Below are 27,429 nucleotides of genomic sequence, written 5' to 3'. Positions count from 1 at the left end.
GCAGCGTTGGATACACGATAGAGTACGGCCGCGAGGATTTGTTCATCTTATGCAGTAGGCATTTTGCTGGTTAGCAGTAGCTCGACACGGCTTGCAGAAAGCCACAATCGGACGGCTAGCTTTGAGTTCTACTGTACTTGTACTGGCTGTACTTTTCATCTGGTAGTGTCATCTGGTAGTGAATCGGCGACTGGCTTGTGCCAACAAGGCCACACTAGTGACCCCTTAGATCTGACGGCAATATTGGCTTGATAATTGCGCCAGGCCCAGAAGCACTTGTAGTGGAGGGAGTGCTCCGAGGCGACTTTCGCAATCTGCTACCTCCGATCGGATCTGGGGATCGCACCGAAGAGGGGGGCAGGTTTGTCATTTCAAAGAATATTATGTCAGTGCCAATTTGGGAAGCAGGACAAAAGTCGGTATGGAAGGCGAAGGATGCCGCATGTTGAGGCGCCGCACAGCCTTGGAAGGTCCATGCCCAACATGACCGATGCAGCCGTCTCATTCCGCCTCATTTTGGCCCCCTCTGCACGCTTGGAGACGGATATGATACTAGTAGTCTGCGTCTGCTCGGCTGAAAAATCTGGCTACTTCGAAGGCGCAGTGCGGATCATGGACAACCGACAAAATCGTACGTTTTGTTCGGTCTTGTTTCGAGACGATCCCCGCAGGCTTGCCAGTGCTCAGCTGAAATCTAGCCTTATCTGACTGGTGGCGTCGTGGCTAATTTATGCTGCATTGTCAGCCAGGCCGTGATAGGACGAAAAGTAACCAGTACGTTTCTCCATGTCCAGCTTTCATCACCGACGGGAGCTCTCATAGGCTGGCGCACATCAGAGCTGACGCCGAGCCTTTCCTATCACTTGCACAATTGGCATTGCTTCAGGGAGATGGTATTTCAAGGCATATTGCTTCAGCGAGGCCGGGAAGAGCGATTGGCGCACCAAACAGCGATATGGCTACTGGCCACTGCAACCATATTGCCATGCCATCATGCAGAGCATCGGAGGGACAGAGCATAGACAAGCTCGCAGCTTGGGGGTGGTATCCTGTCGCCAAATCACCCAAAACAGCTTCCGTAGGCCCTACAGGGCTCAAGGAACTCGTCTATGCAACCATATCTGAGACGCCGGCGTCAGGCAAGGCCTGAAAGCATCTCTCGACAGAGCAAATCGATGCGAATGGCACATTCAGAGGCTCTGGAGGTGCATTGTCGCTTCCATCGTCGGTGTTTGTAAGGTTGAAGTTTTGCAAGCCCTCGGGTTTTCACCGTAACTCATATTTTTTCCGCATCGGCGTGCCTGGACTCGGCAAGCTGCGGGTACCGCCTTCCTTGGTTGGCCACCTTCTCGTAATAGCCCATACATACAAGTACATACGGCAGGTACGGAGCACCACTCTTGGCTCCGAAAGAGAGCAAGTGCAAAGGACGCATGGACGTGCTGCTACTGCGGCTTGTACCGCTACTCGTGCTGGTAACCCGTGCTCGAATCTGCTCCCTCACATGCATCAACGATTTTTTTTTTTCTCGGCTCCTCCTTTGCTCCATTCAGCACATCTGGACCGAGACTCGGGCCACGATTTGCCAATTGGCGGAGCTAGACGGGGTTTAGAGTAGGGCCAATGGGCTGCAACGGTACCGGTAGCTACTTGCACAACCAGATGGAAGAATTCTTCTAGGGAAGATATTTAAAGATACGCCTCTCGCTTGGTTGATATTGCGTAAAGGCACCAGTGCTTCAACGTCCGATTCCTTCAATCGAACTCCAAGTAGTCCCCTACCGGCATAATTACAAGCTGTATGGCTCGATAGTAAATGTACTAGGCAGTGGTCCTCTCTAACAGCAGTCTGGACTTTGGCACTTTAGAACCAGTGGATGCGAATGCCCCATTGGCATTGTCGCTTGCTAGACGTCATTCTGGCCTACTAGCTTAGCTTCCACAATCAATCTCGCCCCTCTAATAGCGTCTGGTCCAACAAAGTGGCCTTTGGTCTTCTTGCAACCACGCCTTGCACCTATCGCCTAGCTGCCTGGCGCTCAATTGGAGGCCGAGGCAACATCACCGAAGCCCGAGAGTTTGTATTTGCGCATTGGACTCCTCTCCGCGGCAGTGGGAAGCTTACAGTGGTTGTTTAACCTTGAGCACGACGCCAACGCTTGGCTTGACAAGACAAGACAAGGAACAGGCTTCAGCATCTTTAGACTCGACTTGGCCAGGATTTGCTCTTCCCGAAGCCCCACGCCATTTTTTACGCTATGTGTGCTACGAAATCGGAACGGCGTTAGTATCCAATGGCTGCCGCTTATACCGTGACCTTTTCGCGTTCATGTTCATCTTTCTGTCTGATGGGGGCTTGATCCTTGCGTGTTGCGGCTGGCGTACTCTACATGTACTTGTAAACCATTGACGTTGCTCAAAACCAGCCTAAAGATTAAGAGGAGTAGCTATATCTCTCGTTTCTTCGGCATCCCCCATAAGTAAGGTAGCTGGCTACTTCTAGTGCCTAACAGCAACACTTGAACAATCTAGCTTCTGTATAAGTCTTGTAGTACTGTAGTAAGTAGTAGTACAGTATATAGGTACGTATTCAAACTTATGCCAGATTCAAGAATCTCGCCCAATCACCCAAAGGTGGGACTATCACAAAAAGCTACAGTATTTCTTCTGCGTCCTGTCAGAAAGCTATCGATCCTCCCACCATTCATACATCATCGCTGTAAAGACGGTGTGACCATCATATATATATAGCAGCGTTCACTGCATAGCCTAAAACTCGGTGCCTTTTTCACGCTCTTGACACCTGTCCTATGTGCTGCAGGAATGCCCACGCCGAGCTTATAAAGTGTGTAGCACCAGTAATCAATCATCTGCAGCATGCTCAAACTTGCCTTTCCGATGCAAGGCCGACGCCTAGCCCCACGCACCTGGCGACGGGATCCGAGATTCCAGTCCAATGGGGCCCCTGGCGTATCGCGCTCTTGCATGCATCTTGTACATGTCCTAGCCAGAGCTTGGCTCCGTAGAGGGGCAGACGCGACGCAGTAGCACATGGTCGCGCCTCGAATCGGCGACCAGCTACTGTAATGTCATTGGCAGACGGGCTTGTCAGTCTGCCTCTTATGTATGTACGTGTATGCGTCAGCGAGGCACCCGCAACAAGCCGGACCCGAACGTATATGCACATACATTCTTTTAGAGGGGCGCTGCTGCGAACCACGCAGTAGTAGCATTGTAGTTAGTGGTAAGAATCTCCGCGATTGGGGAGAGAGAAATTTTCTGGTAAAATGAGGGGAGGCAATAACGTTGTGTGGTGGCTTTCTAGCTATGCACGGAGTACATTGGCATACTTACACGTGCTCTCTTCCCGAGAGAGGCTATTCGGAACGGATTGAGGTGAATTAGTAGCTCCTAATCGTAATAGTCAATAATCATACTGCCTCAACCGCAGCTCACGCTGATGGATGGCTCACGGCCGACGGGGTGCCGGCCACCGCCGGGCTTTTTGGCGCGTGGCTGACGGCGCCCCGGCGCTCCGGTTATTCTCTCGGGGTCGCACGCGCGCGACAGCCCCGGAGACCGGAGGCGTCTTTTGGCCTCGCGGCTGGGCTGGGGGTGACGAGTCTGGCTGGCGTTTGGGCGTTTGCCTCATCGCGTTGCTAGCCATGTAGGAGAGCGTGTCGTGGCGGCGGCTATTGTCTTTGAGCATGGAGAATGCCTGTGCAGCCAACATATCTGCCGGGGGGTCTGCTGCAAGCGACATCCTTGCTCATATTCGTCGCCTACCCAGGTATACTGTATGTGTCTTCACCTCTTTACTAATGCCTTTGGCTGTACATTATGGAGTATGCGCGCATATACCTACATGTATTCGTACTTGTGCCGCCGCAAAAGCTTACAGTCGACCCGTTGATTTGGCTAATATGAGACCGTCTTACCGCTGTTGTACCAAGTGAACGCCCATATAGGTAATGTTGGCCCTTTGCTTTTATCATACTTTAGATAGCACAGGCACACGAGAAGGCTCTTCAAAGGCTACAGCCGAAAAAGAAGACACATCAATGGGCACTGCCGCTTTGGGCACCCACCGAGGCTACATCAAGCTTGCATCCACGCACGACGCTATTAAGTTCATTCCTAATCGTCAACGGCCCTGTCCCGCCTTTATTCTGTAAGCTGCTGGCAGCGGTGAACGCTGCATATTGCTATATTGCTAGTGGCATGGGGGTATTACCTCAACTGGTAGATGACAAGCCAGACTGGGTAAAAGCTGTCACGACGCACTGACAATTAGTAGCACCATTAAAAAAAATTATATTGCGTTTTTTCACCGCGGAAACCGCTCTTTTTTGGGTGGTACTGTAGTGGAATTGTGTCTGCCAATCGGCAGAAAGAAGTTTTTTTCTCTTTGTGTCCTCCACAAGCTTACGGGTCAATATGGATGCTTCGGGAAGACCGCTTTTTTTTCAACACGCCAGCTCCCCACGTAGCAAGCCATTCGGTATACCATTTTCCCACTTTCCTTATCTGCATATATGGCGAAGCGGCGAGCAGTGCGAAATGCTCTGCATGAATCCGCAATGCTGCCTAGTAGGCTGAGAGAGGTTCATAGTTGGGTATCTAGGAAATCCCCCAAAGGCAATCAAATGCTAAAGTCTATTTTGAATGATGACTGCCTGTTGCCTACTGCACCAGTACGATTTCGGAATTGTAGGATATTGCTCCAAGAGCGCCGTGATACAGACGCTCATCTGACGATTTGCCCTTTTTTCTTCATTCCCGCCCCCTCTTGTGGCTCACATTTCGGGGTCCGATCTAATGGAACTTGGATTGGTGCCGAGTGCGGAGTAGATACATCGTGCCCGAACAAACTACCTCAGATGGAGGTATCTACGCACATTATTGACGTTTAGGTTGGGGGTCCCAAGGCAGGGCCTCTTAGTAATGCAAGGACAAATGTTTGACGCCTCTTCTTCCCTTCCGCGGATACTCTTGCATGTACAGAGTGGGATGAGCGGGCTCCATATAACGAATGAACCGGCAAAGGCGCTTGAAGCCCCGGCGTACGGGAAGCTTTACGTAGTTGATACAGAGTCTTAGACCCGATGGGGCGGATGAAAGGCCCCCCATGAGACTAGTCGCCCTGACACACCCAGTCGTTCGTTCGTTGCTTCAAAAGGTTTTGCATTCCCTTTATCACATTTGGGAATCACACCGATACGCATGGTATATATGAGAGTGGCTTGCAGCATATCAATTGACATCCCTAATCACACTCCTTGCTCCATCAAAGCCCCATCAAAGCCACACAAAAAGTAACACATCGCTACGTTGAAAAACAGCGACTTGTCATTAGCAGAGCTTCCCCACCGCCTTTAAGCAAACGCCACAAAAAAAAAGCGAGCAAGGGTTCAATTTGCCTTGTTTCCTCTTTCGGAGAGCTCTTCAGCCTCATCTTCATCTGACCCTTCCAAATTCAGAAAGCTTCTAGAACAACAGAATGGCGCTCCCCCACTTCTTTCTTTTGCACTCTCTATTAGTGCATGGCGTTGTGCTATGAATAGTACCGATTTACGCAGCATTGTGCACATGCAATGCAGCATGTAACATCTGTACGCCCGTCACAAGAGCGCATCCAAGTAGGAAAAAAAGCAAGATTGACGCAATGCACATGCAGTCACGTACTAGCTAAACCCTCGGTATCTCTCCGCCAGTCCGTCACCCAACGCTCAACCAAAAAGATTGATAAAAATTTGCTTGGAAAATTTTCATTCTCCGGGACAACGAGCCGCAATATCCACTCAATCAATGCCTCTCAGCAATTTTCTGCTTGTCGTAACTTCGTACGATTTCCGCTGCAGAGCTGTTTAGCGCGACCCAGTGGTTCCCTCTCGTTGCTGGACACAATACGGGGCCACTACTGCTAGTTCCCTGCAATGGGACGACCCACAGGCATTTCACGCCCCCAAGCCAAAACTACCGGCAGTGAGGGCCGTCTGGATCAAAATCATTCTCATCATGGGTGTTATTTCAAGGGCATTTTATCGTGAAAAGAGGTAAAATAAGAAAAGAAAACTTTTCTCCCTCACTTGATATCACTCCACTTTTGCAACGCTGGTCGGTTCTCCCTGCCTATGCTATCTGCAAGAGGCCAAGTGCATATGCATGTGTAACAGTTGTATAAAGTGCTTGCATCTACAAAGCTCCCTTTGATTCAACGTAGAATGCATACATAGTATGCCCTTCAATTATCGCCCATTACAAGAACAAGAAGTACTTCTACCACATAGTAAGACTTTATATTCCTGCAATATACAATCAACTGAAGCTCTCTGATGTCTTCAACATCTTGATCAAGCCAAGACATTCAATTACGGGTAGCTAGCTCCATACCCTGTAGCGTCCAGTATGTTGCACATCGTTACTAGCAAATTAAACCGCCAAAGGGCAAGATGATAACCGAAACTAGCGGCCGAGACAAGAGTTATAAAAAGATTGGGAGAAAGCGAAGAGCAGTCACTTTTCTTGTGCGTCTGATATTAGTGATGATTTCCTTTGACACGTAAATGGTCTCACGGAACCTGGGACCGTTTATCGCTTCGAAGACCTCAGCACAGCCTCGTTCTTCAATTACTGGTTCACTACGAGATAATTTTCACGCTCAATCCCAGAGCCTTAATCCAGGGATCGGATGTGGCTGATCAAATGCGAACCACGGCGAGTTGCACTCCGCGATTCCGCCCAGCAGTATGTCAAAGGCGAAGCGCGTAGGTACATGTACTCTCCTGGTACACATGAAGAAGCAGCTCAGCCAAAGGTGGAGCCATCCCGCCGATGCGGAAAACCGGGCTCTTGGTGACTTTCTCTACACATGGTACAGTAGCGGTACAGTAGCAATTGGCATCTTGGAATCCATTGACTAGCAGTGCGTTTCTGTTAGCCTTCTCCCCATTGGAGCTGCGATGCTACAAACATTTACTAGACTGCCAGACTAATGGTGGTACCGCTGCCACGAAGGAGCTTACTTGCAAGGCATCGGATGAATGTCCCCACTCGAAACCATCGGTAGGGTGTCTCCCTAACAAACTGGCCCTCGCCAAATCGTTTTGATTGGCAAGGATCAATTGCTCATAAAATATGGATTACTGTAGATGCCCTCATATTATTGCATTGTCAAGACTTCATTTGATGCGCCGTACTGGATGAGCAAAGGGGCTGCCTTCTCCCTACGTGTGAGTCGCACGACGGCCATTTAGGCGATATTGGACAGTCGCAATTTACGAGCCATATGCAGGCCGCCGCCACTCTTGGCCAATCGAGTGCGCCAGAGGCTAGCTCGAATCCTGAGCATCTCCAGCGAATAGGAGGGGATGTACATGAAACCAAGAGGGATCTGCTTAATCTGCTTTTTTTGCCTGGACAAAGCTCCGACGCGGGATTCTGTTACTCTTTCATGATCAGCCAGACCAAAAGCGCGGGGGAGCAGCGCGGCATGTTTGAATATTCTAGCGGGCTTGATCGGATGTCCAATAGCAGCTTCAGAATCAAGCCTTTGCTGATGTATCGAAAGTGGCTTTCTCCGCCTGGATCTTCTTGTGGCTCAAAAAGGAGGATCGGCCTACGACTTGCAGCCACAGAGTCAGCCGCCTTTCTCGCGAGGGCGATTACCTCATGCGGATATATTGATCGTCGCCATTAAATCTCGGAGCTAAGGCTTGCCGGTAGAGACGAACTGAAAAGTCCACGTACAATAGAGGCAAGCATAGCGATGGCCTCGATAAATCGAAAGTATCGACAAGTAACTTTTAGCGTGCCCTTTCAGTATCGATTATCGTGCGTTAACCCGCTTCCAAGTGAGATCCGTCTGTAAGAAAGCAATGTTCTTTTTTGGGAGTGGCGAGATCTTCCTGCGCGTCAACTGTGCGCTGCGTGAGCATGTACAGTTAGATATGCGTATGCAAGCCAGCGCTGCTTGGGAACCCGTCATTGGAGGCGTCTCTGAATCTGTAGCCGGGAGATTGGGATTATCATGACCCAGTATGCCGGCAGCCTTTCTAGCATAGCATCATCCATAACGTCAGACTGCCACGGCGTCGCTTTCGCGTTGGTTCGCTGCGTTGCTGAGGTCCACTGTTGAGGGGTAGGATGGAAGAGGGCATTTGATGGCTGTATGTGCAAAACTCAGCCTGAAAGAGCCAAGACGACGATGACCGGTCCGTCTTGAGCCTCCAAAGATTTGACGTACAGCTCTCGGCTCCACCCAACCGTATTCTCTCTTCTCCAGTGACAATGGATGGGCAAGTAGGATTGATGGTCGTAGCATAGTGCTGATGGGTTGGTGGGTTGTATTTGGGGGTTTCAAGTAATAGAGACAGCGCGTTGTCGCGTTTAATTGGGCGCTCCGGAGATGGGCGGCGCGTTCAGCATTGATTAAATCTCACACACAGGACAAAAGCGCCTCCCCATAAAAAACTTGCCCAAGAACGCGCGCCTCGACTTTAAATACCGAGTACGGTCAAGGCCAGAAATGCATTTCGCGTTTACCTTTCTGATGGCGCCAAAGCTAAGATGCCAGATCCCAGCGAGAGCGGTCGATCTTTGGGGCTTGGTGCCGGTCGAGTTTCCCCTCCTGGAAACATGTCGTGCTCCGGGGATAAGAGAGAAGAAAAAGATGTGTCGTCTCACTTGCGGAGTAAGCCAATCTGTAGCAGAGTCAAGCTCTCGGGAGCTCAATGGCCGGACATCCTTGGATGTTTGATACAGAGACGGCAGTGTTCTAAATACGGGCGTCCATTGATGCGCGGCACGAAATGCTCCCAGCATCCATATGCAGGCCCGAAGGATGAAGTCGTCCCAAGCAGGCTTGATGCATATATAGTCTTGACGGACGCATATCGTCATTTTGCTTGATCACCTCCCTCTTAGGAATGTCATAAAAAAAAGTTCGCGATTTCACTGCATCGATATTTTCATCGGCGTTGAAGCTGCAGGGGTATCGATTTCTGTAGGGCAGCGAATGACTAAGAAGGAAGCATGGCAACGGAATGATGGAGTGGTCCAAAGTCTGAAATGAACACCGTGCCTGATCAAGCTTTGATCGAGGGGTCATCTGTGTGGGATATTTGCCATTTTGTGCCAAGTCTCAGACCATTGAAGCTTCGTCAGAAATGTCAGGCCAGGCCCAAGGGATCAAAGCATGGGTATCCCCAATTGTTGAAAAGTAGAGTTTGGCCGCTCAGACGAGGCGCCCTGTCCCCCAGCATGTGCCTGCGAAAAGAGTATAGCAGTCGCAGAGTGGCTTTCTTTCCGTCCATGGAGATGCACTAGTGCTGCTGCTAAGTGAGATGAAGCACCAAAGCTACATGTGTATACCTACTCCTAGTAGCAGATTTTGCAGCCATCTGTGATAAGTTCCGCGAGAGATTTATTACTTGTACATCGAATTGAACATACTCGCTTCATTCTGCTGCCGGGATTTTCGCAACACAGCTCCTGCTGGTCTGTGTGTGGGGTCAAGCGTGATCTAACAGCGATCAAACCAGCTTGGGCCTCTAGACTTGGCCCTCCACGGTTACTCGACTGGACTAAGAGCAGCTAAGAGTACTACCTCCGCATCGCCCTCATTGACTTGTTAGACGAGGTCCATCATGCTAGGAGGCGAGCTGGTTCCAAGATCGGACGGTCATGTTGTTTCGCGAGGGCAAACCCGGGACTCAGTTCATGTCTGCACGGGAGAAGTTTCAGAGATGCCGGTTTCGCTCCCTTTGCCCGCAGCCCAGATTACTGAAGCTGGGGATTCCCGGTAGACTGGCCCGGTGGCCCTTACAAGAAAGAAAATCTACGTTCAGAAACAGGTTTGTACTGGGGAGAGAAGCCGCAAGGAGAGGCACCTGCAACATGTCGCTCCTTGCAGCTGGACAACTGCCAAGTTGCTTACGATGGTCTAATCCTAGTACGTAACCCAAGGTGTCTGATCTACGAATCCCTTTGGAACTCAGAACGACAATTGTATGAGCTACTCTGAGCACAGCCAAGTAGGCTGGCTGGTAGGTAAACTTTGATGTGCCAAGCTTGGCCACTATGGAGCGACTTCACCCACGAGCGGGCGTTGGATCCAGATTACTCAAAACTCGCTGTAGGTACCGTCTTAGCTTACTGGTGCTGGTGCCTTTCTACGCATGAGGGTGGGCAATGCCTTCAGGCCGATGTGCTATCTGCTGTCTCTAGCAAAGTATAAATGCTGATGGTACCTTGGAAAAAAGCGATCGCCACAACTTTGTTGCTTTGTGGGATGTGTAGCGCGTGCCTGGCTAGCGAGAGGCGAGAGCGCGAAGTGCTTTGTCATTGGACACGATAACGGGTTCTTCAGCACAGCTGGAAATGTTGCCGGCCGAGCTTTCAAAAGGCCACGGAACTAATCGATTTGAGGAGCTTATTTGGGCTGGAGCCCTTTGCTATCTCGGGAGAATGCAGATAATTGCTAATTGTACGGAGCAGTACTTTGCACATGCTCGGCTATGATGTAACTCGTGGCATCCCGGACGAGGCCTTTTAATTGGCTGTCTATCCTGGCACCAATTTACCCAAGGCAGATTTCCTTGACAGCGTTGCACCACGCTTTGCCTCTATCTGTGATATTCTCATGCCGATTGATTTCTCTATTACACCCTGTATCATCTCTATTGACAATTGTTCACAAATAGACAAGTGTTAGCATATGCAATATATATATATGTAGGGGGTCAATATTGATGGTAGTCTCAAGAGTGGAGTACTATTTAGTACTGTGTTCCTTATAGACTGAGGGCAGTGGTATAGTAGTATTAGTTATTGCGCTGCTCAACCTCAACCTCAACCATCAACTTGCTGCCAGTCGACATAACTTACATGACCAAGTTACCAAAACCGCGGGCTCTCAATCACACTTTGGTGCGGCACGGCCCCCAAAGAGGCCGCCTTCCAAGCCTGGCTGATTGGCGTGAGGGCTCATCATGACATGCATAATTGATGGATTCCGACATTCGTGCAGAAGCGCGTCTGGACCGACTGATTGGCCGGACACGATGGGAGGTGGCGGCCCCGTCCAGGCGTTCGTCGCGGCGCCCTGAAACCGCTAATCATCCCGTTGGAGCGCGAAGCCGCAGCGGCGACGGCGAATTTGCCTGGACGAGTAGCACTTGTGCTTGGTCGAGTTGGCGATTGATTAGCTGCACGGGCTTCATGACAGGCAGGGGATGCCCAGAGGTCTGGCCTGGCCTGGCTCTGGCCGACACGCTATCGAGTGGAATACGGGGTATCGATATTCTGCTACTGCTGCTGCTATGTGATGCTAGTAGCAAGTAGTATTACTGGCAAGTCGAAAACGATGAGATGCGAAAACGGGGTGCCGAGCTTCGTATATGACAGCTACGCAGTGGTTGCTGTTTCGAGAAGATCTCCAGTGGATTGACTGGCTGGCAGCAGTACTCGGTGGATAGGCCCAGACAACTGCTGCCTTGCTACATGAACTGACCTGATGGGCAACAAGATTCGCAGCGACTTTGAACCTCCTGAGGACTAAATATGCATATTTCCATCCCTCTAATCTGCAGAATGCAGCAAGTAATACCGCTAGTTCAGTTCATTCTGCGATGCACGGCCGTGGATTGAAGCTATGCTGCTGGCAGGCATAGCGTCCAGTGGCCAATAGCGCAGGGGCCGCACTAGGCAGCATCTCCGCATTTTGAAAATGGCATCCGCCGACTGCAGCCATCATGCGGCTCAGACGCATTGCCTTTCGAATTAGCAGACAATTTCTGACGTCGAAAACGATCTTCAGCTGGCTCAAAACTAGGCACAGCCGCCTTCTTGCATGTTGCTGAGCATCATTGCTAAACGCGGATGCTTGTCATTGATGATATATCGCTGTCGTTGTCTCAGAAGTTGAATGGTCCAAAATTAGACGGGCATGGGTTATATATAGAGGCATGCGTTGGGTCCCCAGTCCTTGTCAATTAATGACCATCACGGGGTCATTTTTTTTTGGAAGCCCCAGACAGCTTCCATTCGACATTCCATGGTAAGCGAGGCCTGAGGATCCTGGCCACGGTTGATCGATGCGAGAGATTTGGACAATTCATATAGTATTTGTACGCACATGCTTGGTTACACAGAGCCCAGATTACACAGGTGGCATCTGATGTACTAGTTGCCTCAATTACATGTACATATTGACGCTATTTGCAATTGCAGGTTGACAAAGCTTAACCGTAGAGAGGTGTGCTGCCTCATGCACCTAGCCTGGCACAATCACCCGCTTCTTCTGCGGGCGATATGCAGCCTGGCAATTCACCTGGCGAAAGTTGAGAAAAGCGAGAGCTAAAAGATCGATTTGAAATAGGTCGCTAATAAGGTTTCCCGTATCAGGATGTCCATATAACTTGTCGGAGTGCCTGGAAATTACCGCTTGTGCCACATGGGATGGAGCAGCGGCTGGCACAAGCTTCAAATCTGTCCCATCGCCCTCGCCACACACACACGCATTGAAAATGGGGTCAAGGGCAGGGGGGCCCAAGCAGAGGCCTGTTAATGAGGCCCCGGAACAACAAACAAACAAACAATAGTTGAGCGGCAGCAACATACATCAAACATTTGAAGATCAATGTAATTAGGAACAACACAAGCACTGCATGTCAACATCAACAAGGCCGACCCGCAGCGACTGATGGTAGGACAGGCTGCGCGCCACGGCCACCGCTACGGCTGAAGCCCCAGATGGCATGTTTCCAGCGGCCGATTTGCTGGGCCGCTCACCGTCTCAGCACAATAAAAAAGTCATGACGATATTGTACATTGGCGTCGATGCCGATTGTGTCTGCTTTGGGCGGCGCACAAGCCACACTTGCACGAAATATCCGGCCTTGGCGTGCTGGATATGTCCAAGTACAGTTTTCCGTATGCACATGCATGAGCCACTCCCACCACTCCTCCGCATTGAAAGGGACAAGGGGGGATGCTTATCCGAGCAAGTGTACAGTACGGAGTGTGTATAGTATGTACCTGGTGATGGAATCGCTCACATTGTGAATTAACATTGACGCTACCAACGCATGAGCAGCCGTGCTCTGGCGGTGGTGATGGCGGTGGTAGTGGTGATGGTGGTGGTGTTTGTGGTGCTACTATTTCAAGGTTCTCATCTCTCACCTGTTGGCGGAGCTCGCCAGGTATGGTACGAGAGATGAGCACAGTACCAACAGAAATGCTACCGCTATAATTGCCAGTACTGCTCATCACCAACGTCAAACCGCTCCATCACCGAATGCAAGCCGCATCCCTGCCTGCGTGGAACTGAGCGAAAGAGAGGGAGCAAATAGGGTGGGGGAAAAGGGGCTTCTCTGCCGGGCGCCAAAAAAAAGAGCATGTACTTGGACTCTACTGCACGCTCTCGTACCACAGCCTGTCGTCAGCAGCGACACCGCCTTTATGTGAAGGAAGCACGCAGAAGCACGCAACGCCCGAGGGAGCAATCAGCACGATCAAATCACAATCAGAATCAAGGTCACTGAAGAGGCAGCTCAGCATGAATCTTGGGCGATGGGGGTCGGGACCCTTGAAGATAGGTAGGGAGTGAAATATGTATGCACTTGTGGCGAGAGACGTGTGTGAGTGCTCGCACCACGACTAATTAAAAGCTGTGAATGGCATCGGTCATGTCTCGTTTGACATTGTGTTGTTCCTAAGCCGCCTTGCTTTTGACGCTGCCCCCGAAGCTGTATAATTGATTACATCTGATGTATTTGATGCCGTTATGTGGAAGCGTGCACAAGCAGATACACAAGGCGGCTGCCCCTATTCTGTGCGGCGGATCCGGGCTGTTCGTTGCTGTTTTCTGGTCCCCGTGCGCGTCTACTGCAGCACGTTATAGGCATCTCGTTGCATCAGCATCGATCGACGGCAAACACGACTTTGGGGACGCACACACGAACGCCCACACGTAAAAAGAAAAAAGATGGCAATATATACAACACGCATCCACGGCGCATCGCAGCGCATCGCAGTGCAGGCAGCGCATCAGATTGATGTTATGTAAACAATTTGTCCCTTTTCGCTGCCCTCACACCCAGCACTGCACTACAGCATGCACGGGGCGCTGCCTCTTCCGCCAGGCCGCACCCCCTGCGAGAGCTCGCTGGTTCGCTGCGTGTACGAGTTGAGCGCTCCGTACCTGTCGCCATGCAGCCCACACCACACACACTCTTCTACTGTAGGTATTGCAGGCGACGCGGTGCGGGTGCGGATGCAGCATAAGTCTACGCTGCCTGCTAGATTAGTGCCTTGGAGCAAACTCGGCTGAACCACTGAGGAGGCCCCCCCCTCCAGCAAGGGCCAGCGCCAGAGCCAGAGCCTGCGCTCAGAGCCAGGCAGGGCTCCTGGCTCTGGTTCCGTGTTCCATGCTGCTTGCACAAGTAGAGCCAAGTACCGCGGCCATCCATGTCGCGCTCCCCTCTGCTAAGGCTCCTGATCCATGCCCTGGCTCCATGCTGCGAGCTAAGGCGCTGCTTCTGGGCTCGGGGCTGCCAAGCTACACCCCCAGGCAGGGGCGGTACCAGCGCGACACACTCTACGCCGGCTGTCTGCGGTACCTGTAGCACGGGGCATGTACCGCGCCAAAAGAGCTCCATGTACCTAAACTCAGCTCGTACACCTCACTCCGCTTCGCGCTCCAGTGCCTGTACGGAGCATTGGAGCATTGGCAGCAGCGCACTGCCTGTCCAGTTAAAACTACCGCTTCTCCAGTCCTCTCTCGTTTCTTCCATCCTTCCACTCTTATCCCACCTCTTCCTCTTCGACCTCTTCCTTTTCCTCTCTCTCTCTCTCTCTCTCTTCCCTATCCACTCATTCCCTCATCCATTCAACCGCTTCCTCTGTCGACCACCACCCGGTCGAAATAGGAGTCTGGCTTGGACTGAGGAGAATCGAATCCCGACCGGCCACCGCTTTTGAAGACGAATCCCCCCTTCGCCCGCGGCCCTCTTATACAGCATCCAGGACGAGACGGAAGAGAGAGAAGAGGAATCAAAGTGAATCAAGGACTGGTATTTTCTTCTGTTTTATTCACTGGTATTCTGTTCTTCTTTCTTTGCTCTTGGTTTCCTGCCTGCTTCCCCTTTTTGGCCAGAATTCCTTACCTTTAGCGACAAGGAATTTTACCACCAAAATCGCCTGGCTCGCCAACCGTTTTTTTTTTATCTCCTTCTCGCCCTTTTCGTTCTCCCGGTTCACTCTCGACGAGACGATTTTTTCGAGAAAGAATAAAGATCTTCCCGAGACTGCAATCGTAGACAATTGTGCCTTTTTGTCTCGATCTCCAATTTCGCCCAATTACAGGCGTTTCCAGTCCCGGCTTGGAAAATCTGCACGATTTGGTTGCTCTGGTGGATCTGCTCGCTCAGTTCCCCGTCACCTCGTCCAGCCAGCTTCCGCTTTGCAGGGTCAGCTTGTTGACTATTTGCGCTCACCACCTCGTATGATTTAATCCTTTTGCCCACCGCCTTTCGGTGCCAATTCAGTTCAAGGTGTTCCAGTGTGACAATAGGTAAGACCAATCTTTATTTCCTTCTATTCATTATTCCTTCGCCCGCCAGCAGCCAGTCGAGAGAACCGCCAGTGTCCGCACAATCTCCAATCTTGGGATGCACGCTCCCTTCAACAGCTGCATACCCGAGCCCGCTCTCCGCATTCTCAGCGCCTTTCTCCACAGCTGCACTCGAGCTATCATTCGGCGCAGCTGCTGCGCGGGAGACGTTCGCTCGTTGATCCCGCCAACTGCCCGGCGTGTCTCTCGCTTGGCTGTCCCTTTTTTTTCTTCTTTTCCCTCTTCCCTGTGCATGGCGGTAAGAGGCTCATCCCCTGCTTCGGTCCATCGCACCCTCGTGCCAATCCAGCGTGCGACTCCATGCCAGCCAACCCCCCGTTCAGTAAAAGGGAGTGGCCTCCAGCCTCAGGGGAGGCTTCTCGTGCTTGCATGTCTTGCCCGTCTGCCAGATCGCATTTTCCTTCTTCACTATCGGGCTTTTTGACCACCAAGACTAACGCCATTGATTTTCTATTAGAGCTGTCCAGTCGGTCCCTTCGTTGTCCTTAAACGGCGCCCCTTTCCCGGTCCCTTTTGCATTTTCCGATCGAATTTCCAGCCTACATGATCCCGGCTTTCTTCCCAGCCACAGTCACTCTTTTCCATTAGTTTCTTCACCACGCTCCTTAATATCTTAATATCTTAATTCCTAGGGTTGCATTCACTCCTTGATCGCACCCAAGGCTCGCTCTTTACTCAATAGTCTCTCCCACTCAAAGCTTCCTGGAGAACTTGCCCGACACTCTTTTTTTAGACATATAATCAACACCGACCCATCTAATTTTACAGCAAACCCCTCATCCATCATGGCTTATGCTCACCCCGACGAACACTTCTTCATCGAGAGCGATGAACCCCAGTCCAGCACTCGCAGCTTCCGAGATACCGCGAAGATGCTTGCGCGCAGCCGGCAAGAGACGATTGCTTGCGAGCTCTCCCGTCTCGCCGGCGAGGAGTACCTGGGCGACATCATGACGCATATGCGACACATGGAGGCATGTTGCGACCTTTTTCAGCCTGTGGCTATTTTTGACAATCTGGCGCTAACACTCATCTGCAGGAGGAGACCCTTCCTGATGCTAACCTCATTGACATGCAACGTGAGATCCAATGGTTCATGCGACCGTACCTCATCGACTTCCTTATCGAGGCCCATGCCGCTTTCGCCCTACTGCCCGAGACGCTGTTCCTGACCGTCAACTTGCTGGACCGATACTGCTCACGACGAGTGGTGTATAAGCAGCACTACCAGCTCGTCGGCTGCGCCGCTCTCCTCATCGCAGCCAAGTATGGTGACAAGAAGGACCGGGTTCCTCAGATTCATGAGCTCAACAACATGTGCTGCGGCCTGTACGATGCCGGCATGTTTACGCAAATGGAGATGCACGTCTTGAACACTCTCGAGTGGACCATTGGCCACCCCACTGTCGACTTTTTTACCCAGCTCATGGTTGCCGAAGAGCAGGACGACAAGGAGGTGGAGCACATGGCCGCCTATCTGTGCGAGATTGCCCTGTACCACCGCGACTTTGTTTCGACCAAGCCTTCCATGATGGCACGCTCCTCATTGGCTCTGGCGAGAGCTATTCTGGGCCGACCCGAGGTCAACGACGGCGACTGGGATCACACCGAGAACCTGACCCTGTTGACTCTCTCTCAGCACCTCAACCAGCCTTCGCCAACCCTGGCACGCAAGTACTCTTCATCGTCCCTGTCCAAGGCATCGCAGAAACTGGCAGACTTCATGGCCGAACAGGCCGCCATGGCCAGACGCCAAGCCAACCCCCCATCACCAGCTGCCGAGACTCCGTCAAGACACGCCGCCGACATCTACAGCACCCCTCAGAAGGGCCATGGCGCTGCCGCCGGCTTCGACGGTTACCTCACGCCTCCCATTACTCCCGACAATGCTTATGGAAACGCAACCAAGGAGACATACCATCAGCTGCCTCCTCGGTGCCCTGTCACGCCAACCCCTCCTCAGAGCCATCCTTCTGTGTACTCCCAGCATGTACAACAATACGCTGCTTTCGTGAACCAGCACGGAATCCACCAGCACTAGGAGTTTTGGTGGCGCATACGTTTGGTATGGTCGATCGATTAATACAGTACTCGCTTCTTCTCCCCCGCCTTCATCCATATTAGCTTGTGGGTGATGAAGGGTGTTCATGTTTCAATATTCGAGGTCATGGCGATGAGCTCGACTTCTTCCAAGCAATAACATTCAACCTTGATAGTCACTCTCAGAATGATCTGTCTCATATCTACGTCATGGCATTTAGCGATTGATTTAATTCATTTTCTTTTCACAAATTTATTTCCCTTTTCATTGTTTTTGTCATCTATTTCGCAAATCAAATTTCTCAGCAAGTCTTCATGGCACCAAAAAAAAAATGGAACGCGGATCATACCCAATTTTCCTCGAGTCGTTTTTTATCTTTATTTTCGGTTTTCTTTTTTGCGCTTCTGGGGTCAATGTGCGTGGTTTCCACGGGTATGGAGCACCGCATATCCAGGAGTTGCGCGTACCTCCGATAGAAAAGGGGGGGTTTTTTGTCTTGTGGTGGATATAGTATTTGAGGGGATAGAGGAGTTGAAGGGGGAATTTGGCCAGCCTTCAGATTGAGGGTTAAAAGGAACAACAAGAATGCAAAGTGGCCGAGTAAAAGAAAATACGTCACGGATACCACGGAGCGGAGAGGGACAAGGGCCAAAAGCCATCGGTGCAAGCAGCAGCCGGAAGTTGTTTTCTTTTTTTTCCTACTTTCGGATCTAATCTCTACTTGGCATATGGGAGGAACATGAGCCTTGTTGCGACACACAAGGCAATTGGTGTATAATTCTTTCGAAAAGCAGATGGGCAAATGGCGGACGGATTCGCGCTCTCAAGCGCAGTGATACCCATCGCTCTCTTCCGGAAAAGAAGGGATTGGAACAAGTGAGCTTTATCCGTCCATTTGGCCGATCGAAGGTGGGATATAGATTGCGTGGGCTGCTCAGACCTGGTCTCTCACAATATTTTTACCCTCCTCAGCTTGTACATATAAGGTAGTGTGGACAGGCACAACGGAAAAAAAAAAAGAAATAAATGTTCTTTTTTTGGCAGCAGTGCGTGTGCTTTCTAGCGGAACCAAGATGAGAAAAAAAGTGGTTTCTACTACATTGCCTGTTTTTGTCTGTCTTGTATGTAACGTGGTGCAGCCAGTAGTATGGTTTAATTCTTCCACGCCTACGCTGGCGAGTGACGACGAGAGACTCTTTCCGGTTCCATGTTCCGAATTGTTACTCCGTAATGATGATATTGTGATGATGTTGGCCAAGCAAGTGGACTAATAAGGCTTGAAACTGTGCTTTGGTATTCAGGGGTGAGCATATTTCTTTTGTTCCTTCTGGGGACTATCTCTTCCCCTATTCATTCTTTGGGGTTGATCAAAGAGCACATTTGATCTTGGAACATTCTTAGACCTTTGGCATGCGTCGAGATGAGCGGATGTGAACAGTTTGATGAGGGTGATTGTTATTCAATGTTATCCTGAGATGACTAAGCGGTGCTGCTAGGGCGAGGTGTTGTTCTCATGTGCGAGGATTAGATAGCTGGATGGCTTCATACTACGAAACATGGAGGCTGGATGGGCGATCTGAATGAGACTGAATCCCATTCAGTTTTCTCCGTTTGTATGATTATTCTGATGGTTGGGAGTGAAATATCTTTGGTGGAAGTGGAGGCTGGTATGTGTGCTTTAACAAGGGCAAAGGGAGAAGGGATGGGTGGGTGGATGGCTTGAGAGGTTGGTTGGCGAACAAAGAGGACTGTAAAAGAGTCAAAGTGTAAATATAGGTGGTTGAAGTGGAGTGAATAAAGGAAAATTTATGAAGACAAAAAAAGAAGACTATTACTTTCCTTTGAGTTGTGAGGTTGGTTTGAATGAGGCGAGAGGTTGGTGCTGGCTGTAAGAGGTTGGTGATGATCCCTTTGAAGGATCTTTCTTTGCTGTGTGTTCGGTGGTCGTTGAGTTTAAATGAAGGGATGTAGAAGGAAATCCCTTTTTTGTGGCTGAATCCGGAGATGTGATGATGGGAGGATATCCTTTGTGTTGAAGTATTGATCTGTGTATAGTGGAAAGGAGGGGTTAATATGTCTTTGTATTTCAGCGCATGCCGACATGCTTTGACTGGCATTTTCATGGGCAGCTGTACTATTTTGTTATTGCCCTAGCCCTTTCATTACAATGACCAATATGCTGTACAGTGCAAATCTGTTACTTAGACTCCTGTTTCGTGATATCATGTCAATTGCTTGTGGTAACGGCCTTAGGAGGAGCTACCCTGGAGTCGTGACATGGGGGCTAAATTTCCCTCTCATTTGCTGCCTCTAGTGAACATGAGCAGTTGAAAGACTTTCGTCTTAGGCGGTAACATGTAAGAAGTACTCACATGTGAGATAGGATTGGCAAATCTAGAACATTGGTGTCTCTTCTTTGTCGAGGTCAAGGCTCTCGGTCGTGGAGCTGTGCTCCTATGAAGTCGTCAGTGCGCTACAAGTACTAGAGAAGGAAAATTTATCCAACACCCAAACTGTAACTCGCCGAGGCAGCCAGTTTACTTATTAATACTCAACTACCGCATACGTTTAAAAGTAGTAGCATCAGTAGTAGTAGTTGCCTACGCTCTAGCTGGAGCGCTGGATACTAGAATTAGGGTGCTGAGAAAGGAAACTTCTCCGAGACTTTGCGAGCATAGAGGATTGAATAAAACTCCCGAAAAGCCCGCCCCAGTTGCTCCATGCGCAAGCCTTAACAAAGAAATTCTTTGCAGCATCCAGTGCACGCAGCTTGAGATTGCTCAAACGGTCTTGAGATCTCATGGTTTCCGGATTGGGAAACTCAAAGAGCTGTCAAATGCTCCAAATATATCTTTCTTCTTAAAGTAAACATGCTTAAAAGAAGACTACGACCATTAATGAAGTTGAATGACGGCAGATGGTTTTTTTTCTCCTCCCATTTTGTCTTGAGCAACGTTCTCTTCTACGTTTACCCGAGAAAAAACACCATCAACCTTTGGAGATAATTGCTAGAGACACAACTCTTATTTGGCTCTCTGAAGAAACCACTTACGGTTCTGAAGTATCGTGGCAGCATTAGTCATGTCAGTCGCCGTCTGTTCAGCAGTCACCGAGGTGGAAGAAGTGGAAAATTCTCCGCCAAACGCGAAACCTCGCCTTCGGGGGCGTAGACTCGTTGAAGACGACACTGCTGGGAAACTAGAGCTCGAGCTCTTGGAGAGGGTTGAAGATGTCCTTCGTAAGTTGTTGCCGATTTACCCATAATCCCGACTGTTTTACAAGATTCAAGATTGAAAAGCAAAGTTGAACCTAACCTTTACTTCTTTCTGTTTCTCGCTGCACAGGAAAGATAGGAAAGATATTTTCTCGAAATTTCCACAAGCTACCTACGAAAGCTCAGGAACTGGGTTCTTCAACAGGACCCGGGGATCTCTTGCAGAGATTAAATCTTCTCACGAGAGATCGCGTCTTGGACGACTTTTTACAGAAAAACCACCGCTGCCGTCAACTGTTCTCGGAGTTGTTGTGCTGTCGCTACTCATACCTGAAGGAACAAAAGAATTCTGAAGATACGAATGGCGATGGAGACCAGGAAATATCGCTTGCTGCATCATTCAGCGAGGATTTCCAACCCATAGACTCGGTAAGGACGGACAGCGTACGATGGCTTCCTATAGTAAAAGGTATATCTCTCTACAACTGTGGCTTTGTAAGAAACACTGTTAACTAACTCCACACAAAGAGAATGGAGATATCGAGAGTACAGTGACTATGAAGAAAGGCCGGCGTTTGCAACCTGTTTCAACATACTTGACCTCAAAAGATGCGATACTTGAGTGCGTGGACGCATACGATGGCTTCGACCCCATTTACAGTGACTCACCAGGTGCTTTCTCGATTATGGACCCCATCTCTCTGCATGAGCTTGAGTTAGTGGAGAAGATGTACTCCCATATGGACAAGCTGTTAAGCAAGGAGTCGGTAGACGAAGTTGTCCAAGACGTGCCGAATATGGCGCCCCAGCTTAAAGAAGCTCTCACTGAAGTGTTTGCCAAACTTTCAGATTATTCCGCCAAGTTTCAGCAGGAGTTTCAAAAGAATATCTTCTCTCAGCTGCCGGCAAAGTCTGGGATCGAACTGGAAATGACCATCAAATGGCATGACCCAGAAGAGAGCGCAGACAGAGATAGAGGAGGGGACGAAGGCATGGATTTTGAATCTGAGCCCTCGCAAAACTTGAACCAACGACCTGGGACCCCCATCACTCCAGCTGATTTCAAGCTGCAGCCGTATAAAGATTGGCATATCGAAGGACCAAAAGTCCAGCTAGCCAGGGCGAAAAACTTCCTTGCTGACTGCGACGTCGATCGGACAGCGGACTGGAAGCACAAAGTCGCAGAGCTGACCGAGTACCTCGCATATCTGGGCTCTACAGCTCAGGGAGACGAAGATTTGTTTCACGATCTCGAAGAGGTTCACGACATGCTTCAGGCACATGCAATCTTTGAAAACTACCACTACGGAGAGCAGCAGCTCATCGTCGACTTTCCAACGAACATCTGGCCAACACAGAGCAAAAGACTGCCTCCGCTCCCGGGCCCTGAGGTCACCCTTCGCCCTGGGCGGCGTGATTTGACAGCCCCTAGACGTCTTCTCCATGTGGATGTGGCGAGTGCCTATGACCAGCAGTACGAGCTGCCGGTTGAGGTCCTGAGGAGGGATTATCTGGAGCCTTACTGGAAGGACAGTGAGAGGTTTTGGGCAGCTGGTCCATCTGCTGACGCGAATGAGCCGACAAATCTTGCGGCTTGCGAGAATGAAGCTTATGAAGAATGCATGAATGGCAAAATGGCGCAGACGGTGAGATTCCTCGAGGACAAAGGCGGTTTTTGTCTTCCAAAAAGTCACGATAGTGCCTTGAAGGTCAACAGAAGCATTCTGGAAGCGTTTGCGAGATTCCACGGTGGCCAGCGTGCTGCTGTTCAGCAGTGCCTCAACATCTTCGACCATGACGAGAACCGGAAAATGTGCAGCTCTTTGCGTGTTCTCGCCCTCCCTGAACCTGTTGACGAGAAAAAGAAGAAGAAATCCGATGCTGGAATTTTCTTCACTACTAAGAAGCTGGCGCATCCGCCCGAGAAGGAATCGAGGGATCCTTGGGCTTATACGAGATCCTATCAGCAGTTTAAGAAGGAGGAATTGCGCTGGGCTCAACGGGTGAAGGGCAATTCTGTCGCGAAGTCTACCGGAAACAATGAAGTCAGTATAAGCCTCCCTAAAAACTGGAAGGGTCCCGTATTGTCATCTCCAATGAGTTCCAGCATGAGGAAGACGTACGAGCATCTGCGGCGCTGCCAAAAGATCCAGCAGGGGCTGAAGCGAGCTGCGAATCGAGCACCCCGAGACTTCATCAGCGGACTTATCGAAGCCGTGGAAGCCGGTCTGGCTGGCAAACAATCTGCAGCAAAGGAGATGAATCTGAGATTTGGCGAACACGAGTACGAATCGACTAATAAACGTACTCTTGCCAACATTCGCCCTACAGAGGCGGCGTGGCTAGAGTATATCTGCCAGCCGTCACGGAATCGTCCATACATGCTGGACGAGTCTCTTGGGAGGTTGGGAGAAATCTTGCTATCGAGAGTGGCGCGCATGATGAATGATATCAGTCCTGTATCGCTATTTTGGGATATGAAGCCCAAAACGATGTGTGCCTTGTTGAAAGAGCTGAACGTTGGATGTCGTGGGCCAGTAAAGAGGTATAAGTTCACTGAGAAGGACGTTAAACTGCTGGCACCAAAGTTGCATGATTTGAAGGTCCTGAGGTAAGAATTCCTTCCCAAATTCTCTTTGGATAATTGAGTTAGATAGCTAATGATGAGGCAGACTTTACACGAACGTATTGAATGGGGAATGGATGTTTGGCCGGCCGGATACAGAGTTTCATCCTGAAGACTTGGTCAGATGGCCCGATTACGAGCCTCGACAACAGCAGCAAAGCCAGTCTTTAGATGATAGTTTCTCCGATCAAGTCTCCGTCATCCCGGGAACCTCTGAGGATTTCTACGAGTATCCCAGAGGCATGCCTAGAAGGGAAGACGTCATCTCCCTTCGAGATTTCATCAGGAATCCTATAAGAAGTGCCGAGTGGCATTGGCGGACGACGAATTTCTTCCATTGCTTGGGTTACCGCCTAGGTCAGACGCTCAAGACACTTAAGAGAGTGCATGAAGAGAGTCACGAGAAGGTTCGAGATACTGACAAAGAAGAGTACAACGACTCTGTTCTCCGCACCGCAATCTCACGTTGGGAAGATGATGCTGAGAGGCTTCCCAACGATCCATTAAACTGCCCAGCAGGAGAAAACAGCCCCTGGCGTATGACAATGACATACCAAGACGTGGTCAAAACGGCAGATCCAGATACTTATGAGCAACACCAATCGGCCTGGGCAGAAGCTGGCCGTTCCGCGTGGAAAGAGGCCTCTGAGATTGTGCGCAAGAATCTTCTGCGCGAGGCGTATGAAAACAAGACAATGTTGTGGCCGCTCCCTCTTCCATACAATAGCTACGCTACGAACTATCAAGTCGCAGATCCGACATCCTGGCGAGAGCGCCTCGCGAGATACTGGAAAGGCAAAGAGTCAACGGCGGCCTATCAAGCTCGAGTTGATGCCCTTGACGCTCATATCCAGAAAGAAGAGGAAAAATCCGAAAAAGAAGGAGGAGCTACAGCAGCTCAGAAGCAAACTCTGAAAACGACACGACGCGAGCCAATCTGGACATTTGGACATCCGTCGAGAAAAAAGACCGTTCACCTGTTTTGGGATATCAACAACTGGCCGGTGCATCTTCAGTCGGAGCGCAGACGTCAAATTATTGCGTCTCGAGGACCTAAGAAAGAAAAACACGGTGATGGCGCTGCGAATAATGACGAAGCTATTGCTGCTTTTGCTGAGAAGATGGACATGGAAGAAGATGAAATCCCATTTTACAGAAAGGCAGCTCAGCGGCGCAAGTTTGTTCCTGGCATGCGTGGATTTCTGATGGGAGACACGCCTTTGCAAAAGAATAAGATTGAAAATAGAATGAAGATGAGTAAGTTGGATTTGTCGAAATGGAACTTTTAACTTGGTAGAAGCTAACCCATCTTTAGAGCTTGCGCCAACAGGCTCGAGGAAACGCACCTGGAAAGACGTCCTCAAATCAGTCGTCCTGGGTTCTCCGAAAAAGAGGAAACTCGAAGCTATTTCCGACGACTTGCCGCCTCTGCCTGCAGATCAGATCCCTCAGAGTCGACCGTCTAAAAGACGTCGTACCCAGACTTTGCTACAAAAGATGGGCAAAGATGAGGACCGGGATCTGTTCGCGGTGGCTAGAGGCGAGAAAGGTGTTCGAGAAACGCCCAGCACGGTTCCTACTTATGCTCGGGCCGTGCCTTTGGAGATGGGCGAGGTGACGTATTATATCCCTGATAGGAGAGTCCAAGGAGATGATGCGATGGATGTTGATGAGCCTCAGATTGAAATTGGACTGCCGATGAAGAGATAGTTGGAAGGCTGTGCGTCCGATAAAGCTGGAATTTGGGTCTATCTAAAGAAATTTCTCCATTGGATATGGATGGTGTGGAAAGGGACCTAGGCAATTAATTAACCCCTTTGATATAATAATTTGTTAATATATAATCGTTATAATTCAAAAGAAGACGAATAGACCGTTTCATTTTCAAGGGGAAGAAAAATGAGACTTTTATAGAGTCACCAATGGGCACATCTAGACGGAATTTTAAATGAAAGAAACGCCAGTTGAAAATTTTTAATTTCTTCACTTCAGATCATGGCCATTTTTTATATCCTCATGACGCTCATGTCCGAACCAAAGTCCTTAACCGGCCGAACCATGCAATGAAACACAAAGTTGTATCGTGACTCCGCGCACCGTTTCCAGTTCCTCCTCACCACTACACACTCCTTCCGTTTCTTCCCTTAGTATCGCTTGCCTTCCCTCAGGGTGTCGGAGAACTCCTCCAGAGGAGATCTAATCAGCTTGGTCTCCTTCCACAGGTTGGGGGTCAGGAAGCCGTAGGTGTTGGAAACGGCGGTGAAGGTGGCCTTGAGGGTGTTCTCGAGGGTCTTGGTGGAACCGGCGGATGAACTGTAGGCATCCTCGACACCGGCGAGCTGGAGGAATCGCTTGACAGCGGGGGAGGCGACAATGCCGGTACCACGGGGGGCAGGGATAAGCTGTTGTAGAAAGTTGCACGTCAGTAAGAGAAGACCAAAAGAAATATACCATTTCCCTCTAATTTTCCAACCAAAGAAACAGCAACAAATGAGGCGGGCTGAGCTTACTCGGACAGTGACGGAACCGCACTTGCCAGACTCCTTGCAGGGCAGGGAGTGAGGCTGACCAAGGTTGGTACCCCAGTAACCTCTTCGGACGGGGATGACGCTCAGCTTGGCGATGATGATGGCGGCACGGATGGCAGTGGCGACTTCCTTGGAGGTCTTGATTCCGAGACCGACGTGGCCCTCGGAGTCACCAATGATGACGATGGCCTTGAATCGGGTTCGCTGACCGGCACGGGTCTGCTTCTGGACGGGCTTGATCTATATTTCGAGAAATGACAAAGACAGTCTGGTTAGCTTAAACTGATCCCATTTCTGCGGCGCTTTCAGCCCAATAGCCTCGCTTCCTCCTTTTCTCGTGTATCCTTGAGCGAGGCAAAGCAAAGCAATTGGGCCCTCTCAAGCGGAAAACTGCGCACCTTCATGACCTCATCCTTCAGCTTGGGGAGGAACTGGTCGACAATCTGGTACTCCTTGATGGGCAGAGAGTGCAGGTAGATCTCCTCCATGCTGGTGATCTTGCCAGCCTTGACAAGACGGCCCAGCTTGGTGACGGGCTGCCACTCCTTCTCCTCGCTCTTGCCGCCACGGCGTCCACGGCCACGGCCACGACCACGGCCACGATCACCACCACGACCACGGTCACCACCGCGGGAAGCGAATCCACCGCCACGAGCACCGCCGCGATCAGCCATTGTGAATTATGGGTTTGTTGTTTGTTGCGGCGAGGGAGTTGGTCGGGATAGACGATGCGCTGGATCGGCCCTGATGTTGTTTTTCGCTGAGTTGTGGCCCTCGATACTGGGGAACTTTTTCGCTGGCGGGGTCTAGCACCGTCTGGGAATTTTACGGGTGTGGACTGGGTTAGGCGAGCCCTAACAGAGCCAACTTGTGGGTCGCTGCCTCAATTGTTAGGCGAGAACACGGTGGGTCCTTTTGGAGCGCTTCACCGAGCAGCTGAGTAAGTTCAAAGAGGCTCACCTAGGTGAGTCAGCGCGGTCTTAGCGTCAAGACTTGGCTGAATCTCTTTGAAACTTGGGTTTGAAGAAAGGAACTAAGAAGACTCAGTCGAGTGTAATATTACCAGCACTGAACATGGTCAAATGTAAAACTGTAAGCTCCCTGATTCTCTTTGGAGAGTGATTTTTCTTTTTTACCAGATCCGCATGTAAGTTGAGATAGTTGAGACCACGATATCGCACTAAAGCAAGAGAAGAAAACCACGAAAGCTGAATGCTATCCGTTATTCAATATTTGTACATGGCCTAAAAGGCATTGTAATCATAAACAGAAAAGGGAGGGTATCGTGGCTCGAATAAAGCGACAGCAAGCTGTACAAACAAAAATTGCCCCTACTCCGACTTGAGGATCAAATTCTCCGACGGGTGAACCCGTTGAGCCCATTCA

General features: G+C 50.2%; 4 protein-coding genes across 4 annotated transcripts; 3 read left to right on the top strand and 1 right to left on the bottom strand.

Moving 5' to 3' along the window:
• Positions 1 to 483: 483 nt before the first annotated feature.
• Positions 484 to 1,150, top strand: TGAM01_v200449 (hypothetical protein; the record flags this gene model as incomplete). The annotated part of the gene is made up of 2 exons (XM_018806189.1): positions 484 to 631; positions 750 to 1,150. 2 exons carry the CDS (start codon positions 484 to 486, stop codon positions 1,148 to 1,150), a joined length of 549 nt encoding a protein of 182 aa, XP_018660670.1.
• A 15,269-nt stretch (positions 1,151 to 16,419) lies between these two features.
• Positions 16,420 to 17,675, top strand: TGAM01_v200448 (hypothetical protein; the record flags this gene model as incomplete). The annotated part of the gene is made up of 2 exons (XM_018806190.1): positions 16,420 to 16,632; positions 16,674 to 17,675. 2 exons carry the CDS (start codon positions 16,420 to 16,422, stop codon positions 17,673 to 17,675), a joined length of 1,215 nt encoding a protein of 404 aa, XP_018660671.1.
• A 3,081-nt stretch (positions 17,676 to 20,756) lies between these two features.
• TGAM01_v200447 (hypothetical protein) lies at positions 20,757 to 25,225 on the top strand (the record flags this gene model as incomplete). The annotated part of the gene is made up of 5 exons (XM_024548560.1): positions 20,757 to 20,913; positions 21,071 to 21,318; positions 21,420 to 23,500; positions 23,562 to 24,772; positions 24,831 to 25,225. The coding sequence occupies 5 exons, from the start codon at positions 20,757 to 20,759 to the stop codon at positions 25,223 to 25,225; spliced, it is 4,092 nt and encodes a 1,363-aa protein (XP_024406775.1).
• A 434-nt stretch (positions 25,226 to 25,659) lies between these two features.
• Positions 25,660 to 26,717, bottom strand: TGAM01_v200446 (40S ribosomal protein S2; the record flags this gene model as incomplete). Its single annotated transcript, XM_018806192.2, has 3 exons — positions 25,660 to 25,917; positions 26,026 to 26,283; positions 26,442 to 26,717. The coding sequence occupies 3 exons, from the start codon at positions 26,715 to 26,717 to the stop codon at positions 25,660 to 25,662; spliced, it is 792 nt and encodes a 263-aa protein (XP_018660673.1).
• Between the last annotated feature and the right edge of the window lie 712 nt (positions 26,718 to 27,429).

The sequence above is a fragment of the Trichoderma gamsii genome (assembly GCF_001481775.2).
Source record: "Trichoderma gamsii strain T6085 chromosome Unknown Scaffold_1.2, whole genome shotgun sequence".
NCBI lineage: Eukaryota > Fungi > Ascomycota > Sordariomycetes > Hypocreales > Hypocreaceae > Trichoderma > Trichoderma gamsii.
This window is presented reverse-complemented; position numbering and strand designations above follow the sequence as displayed.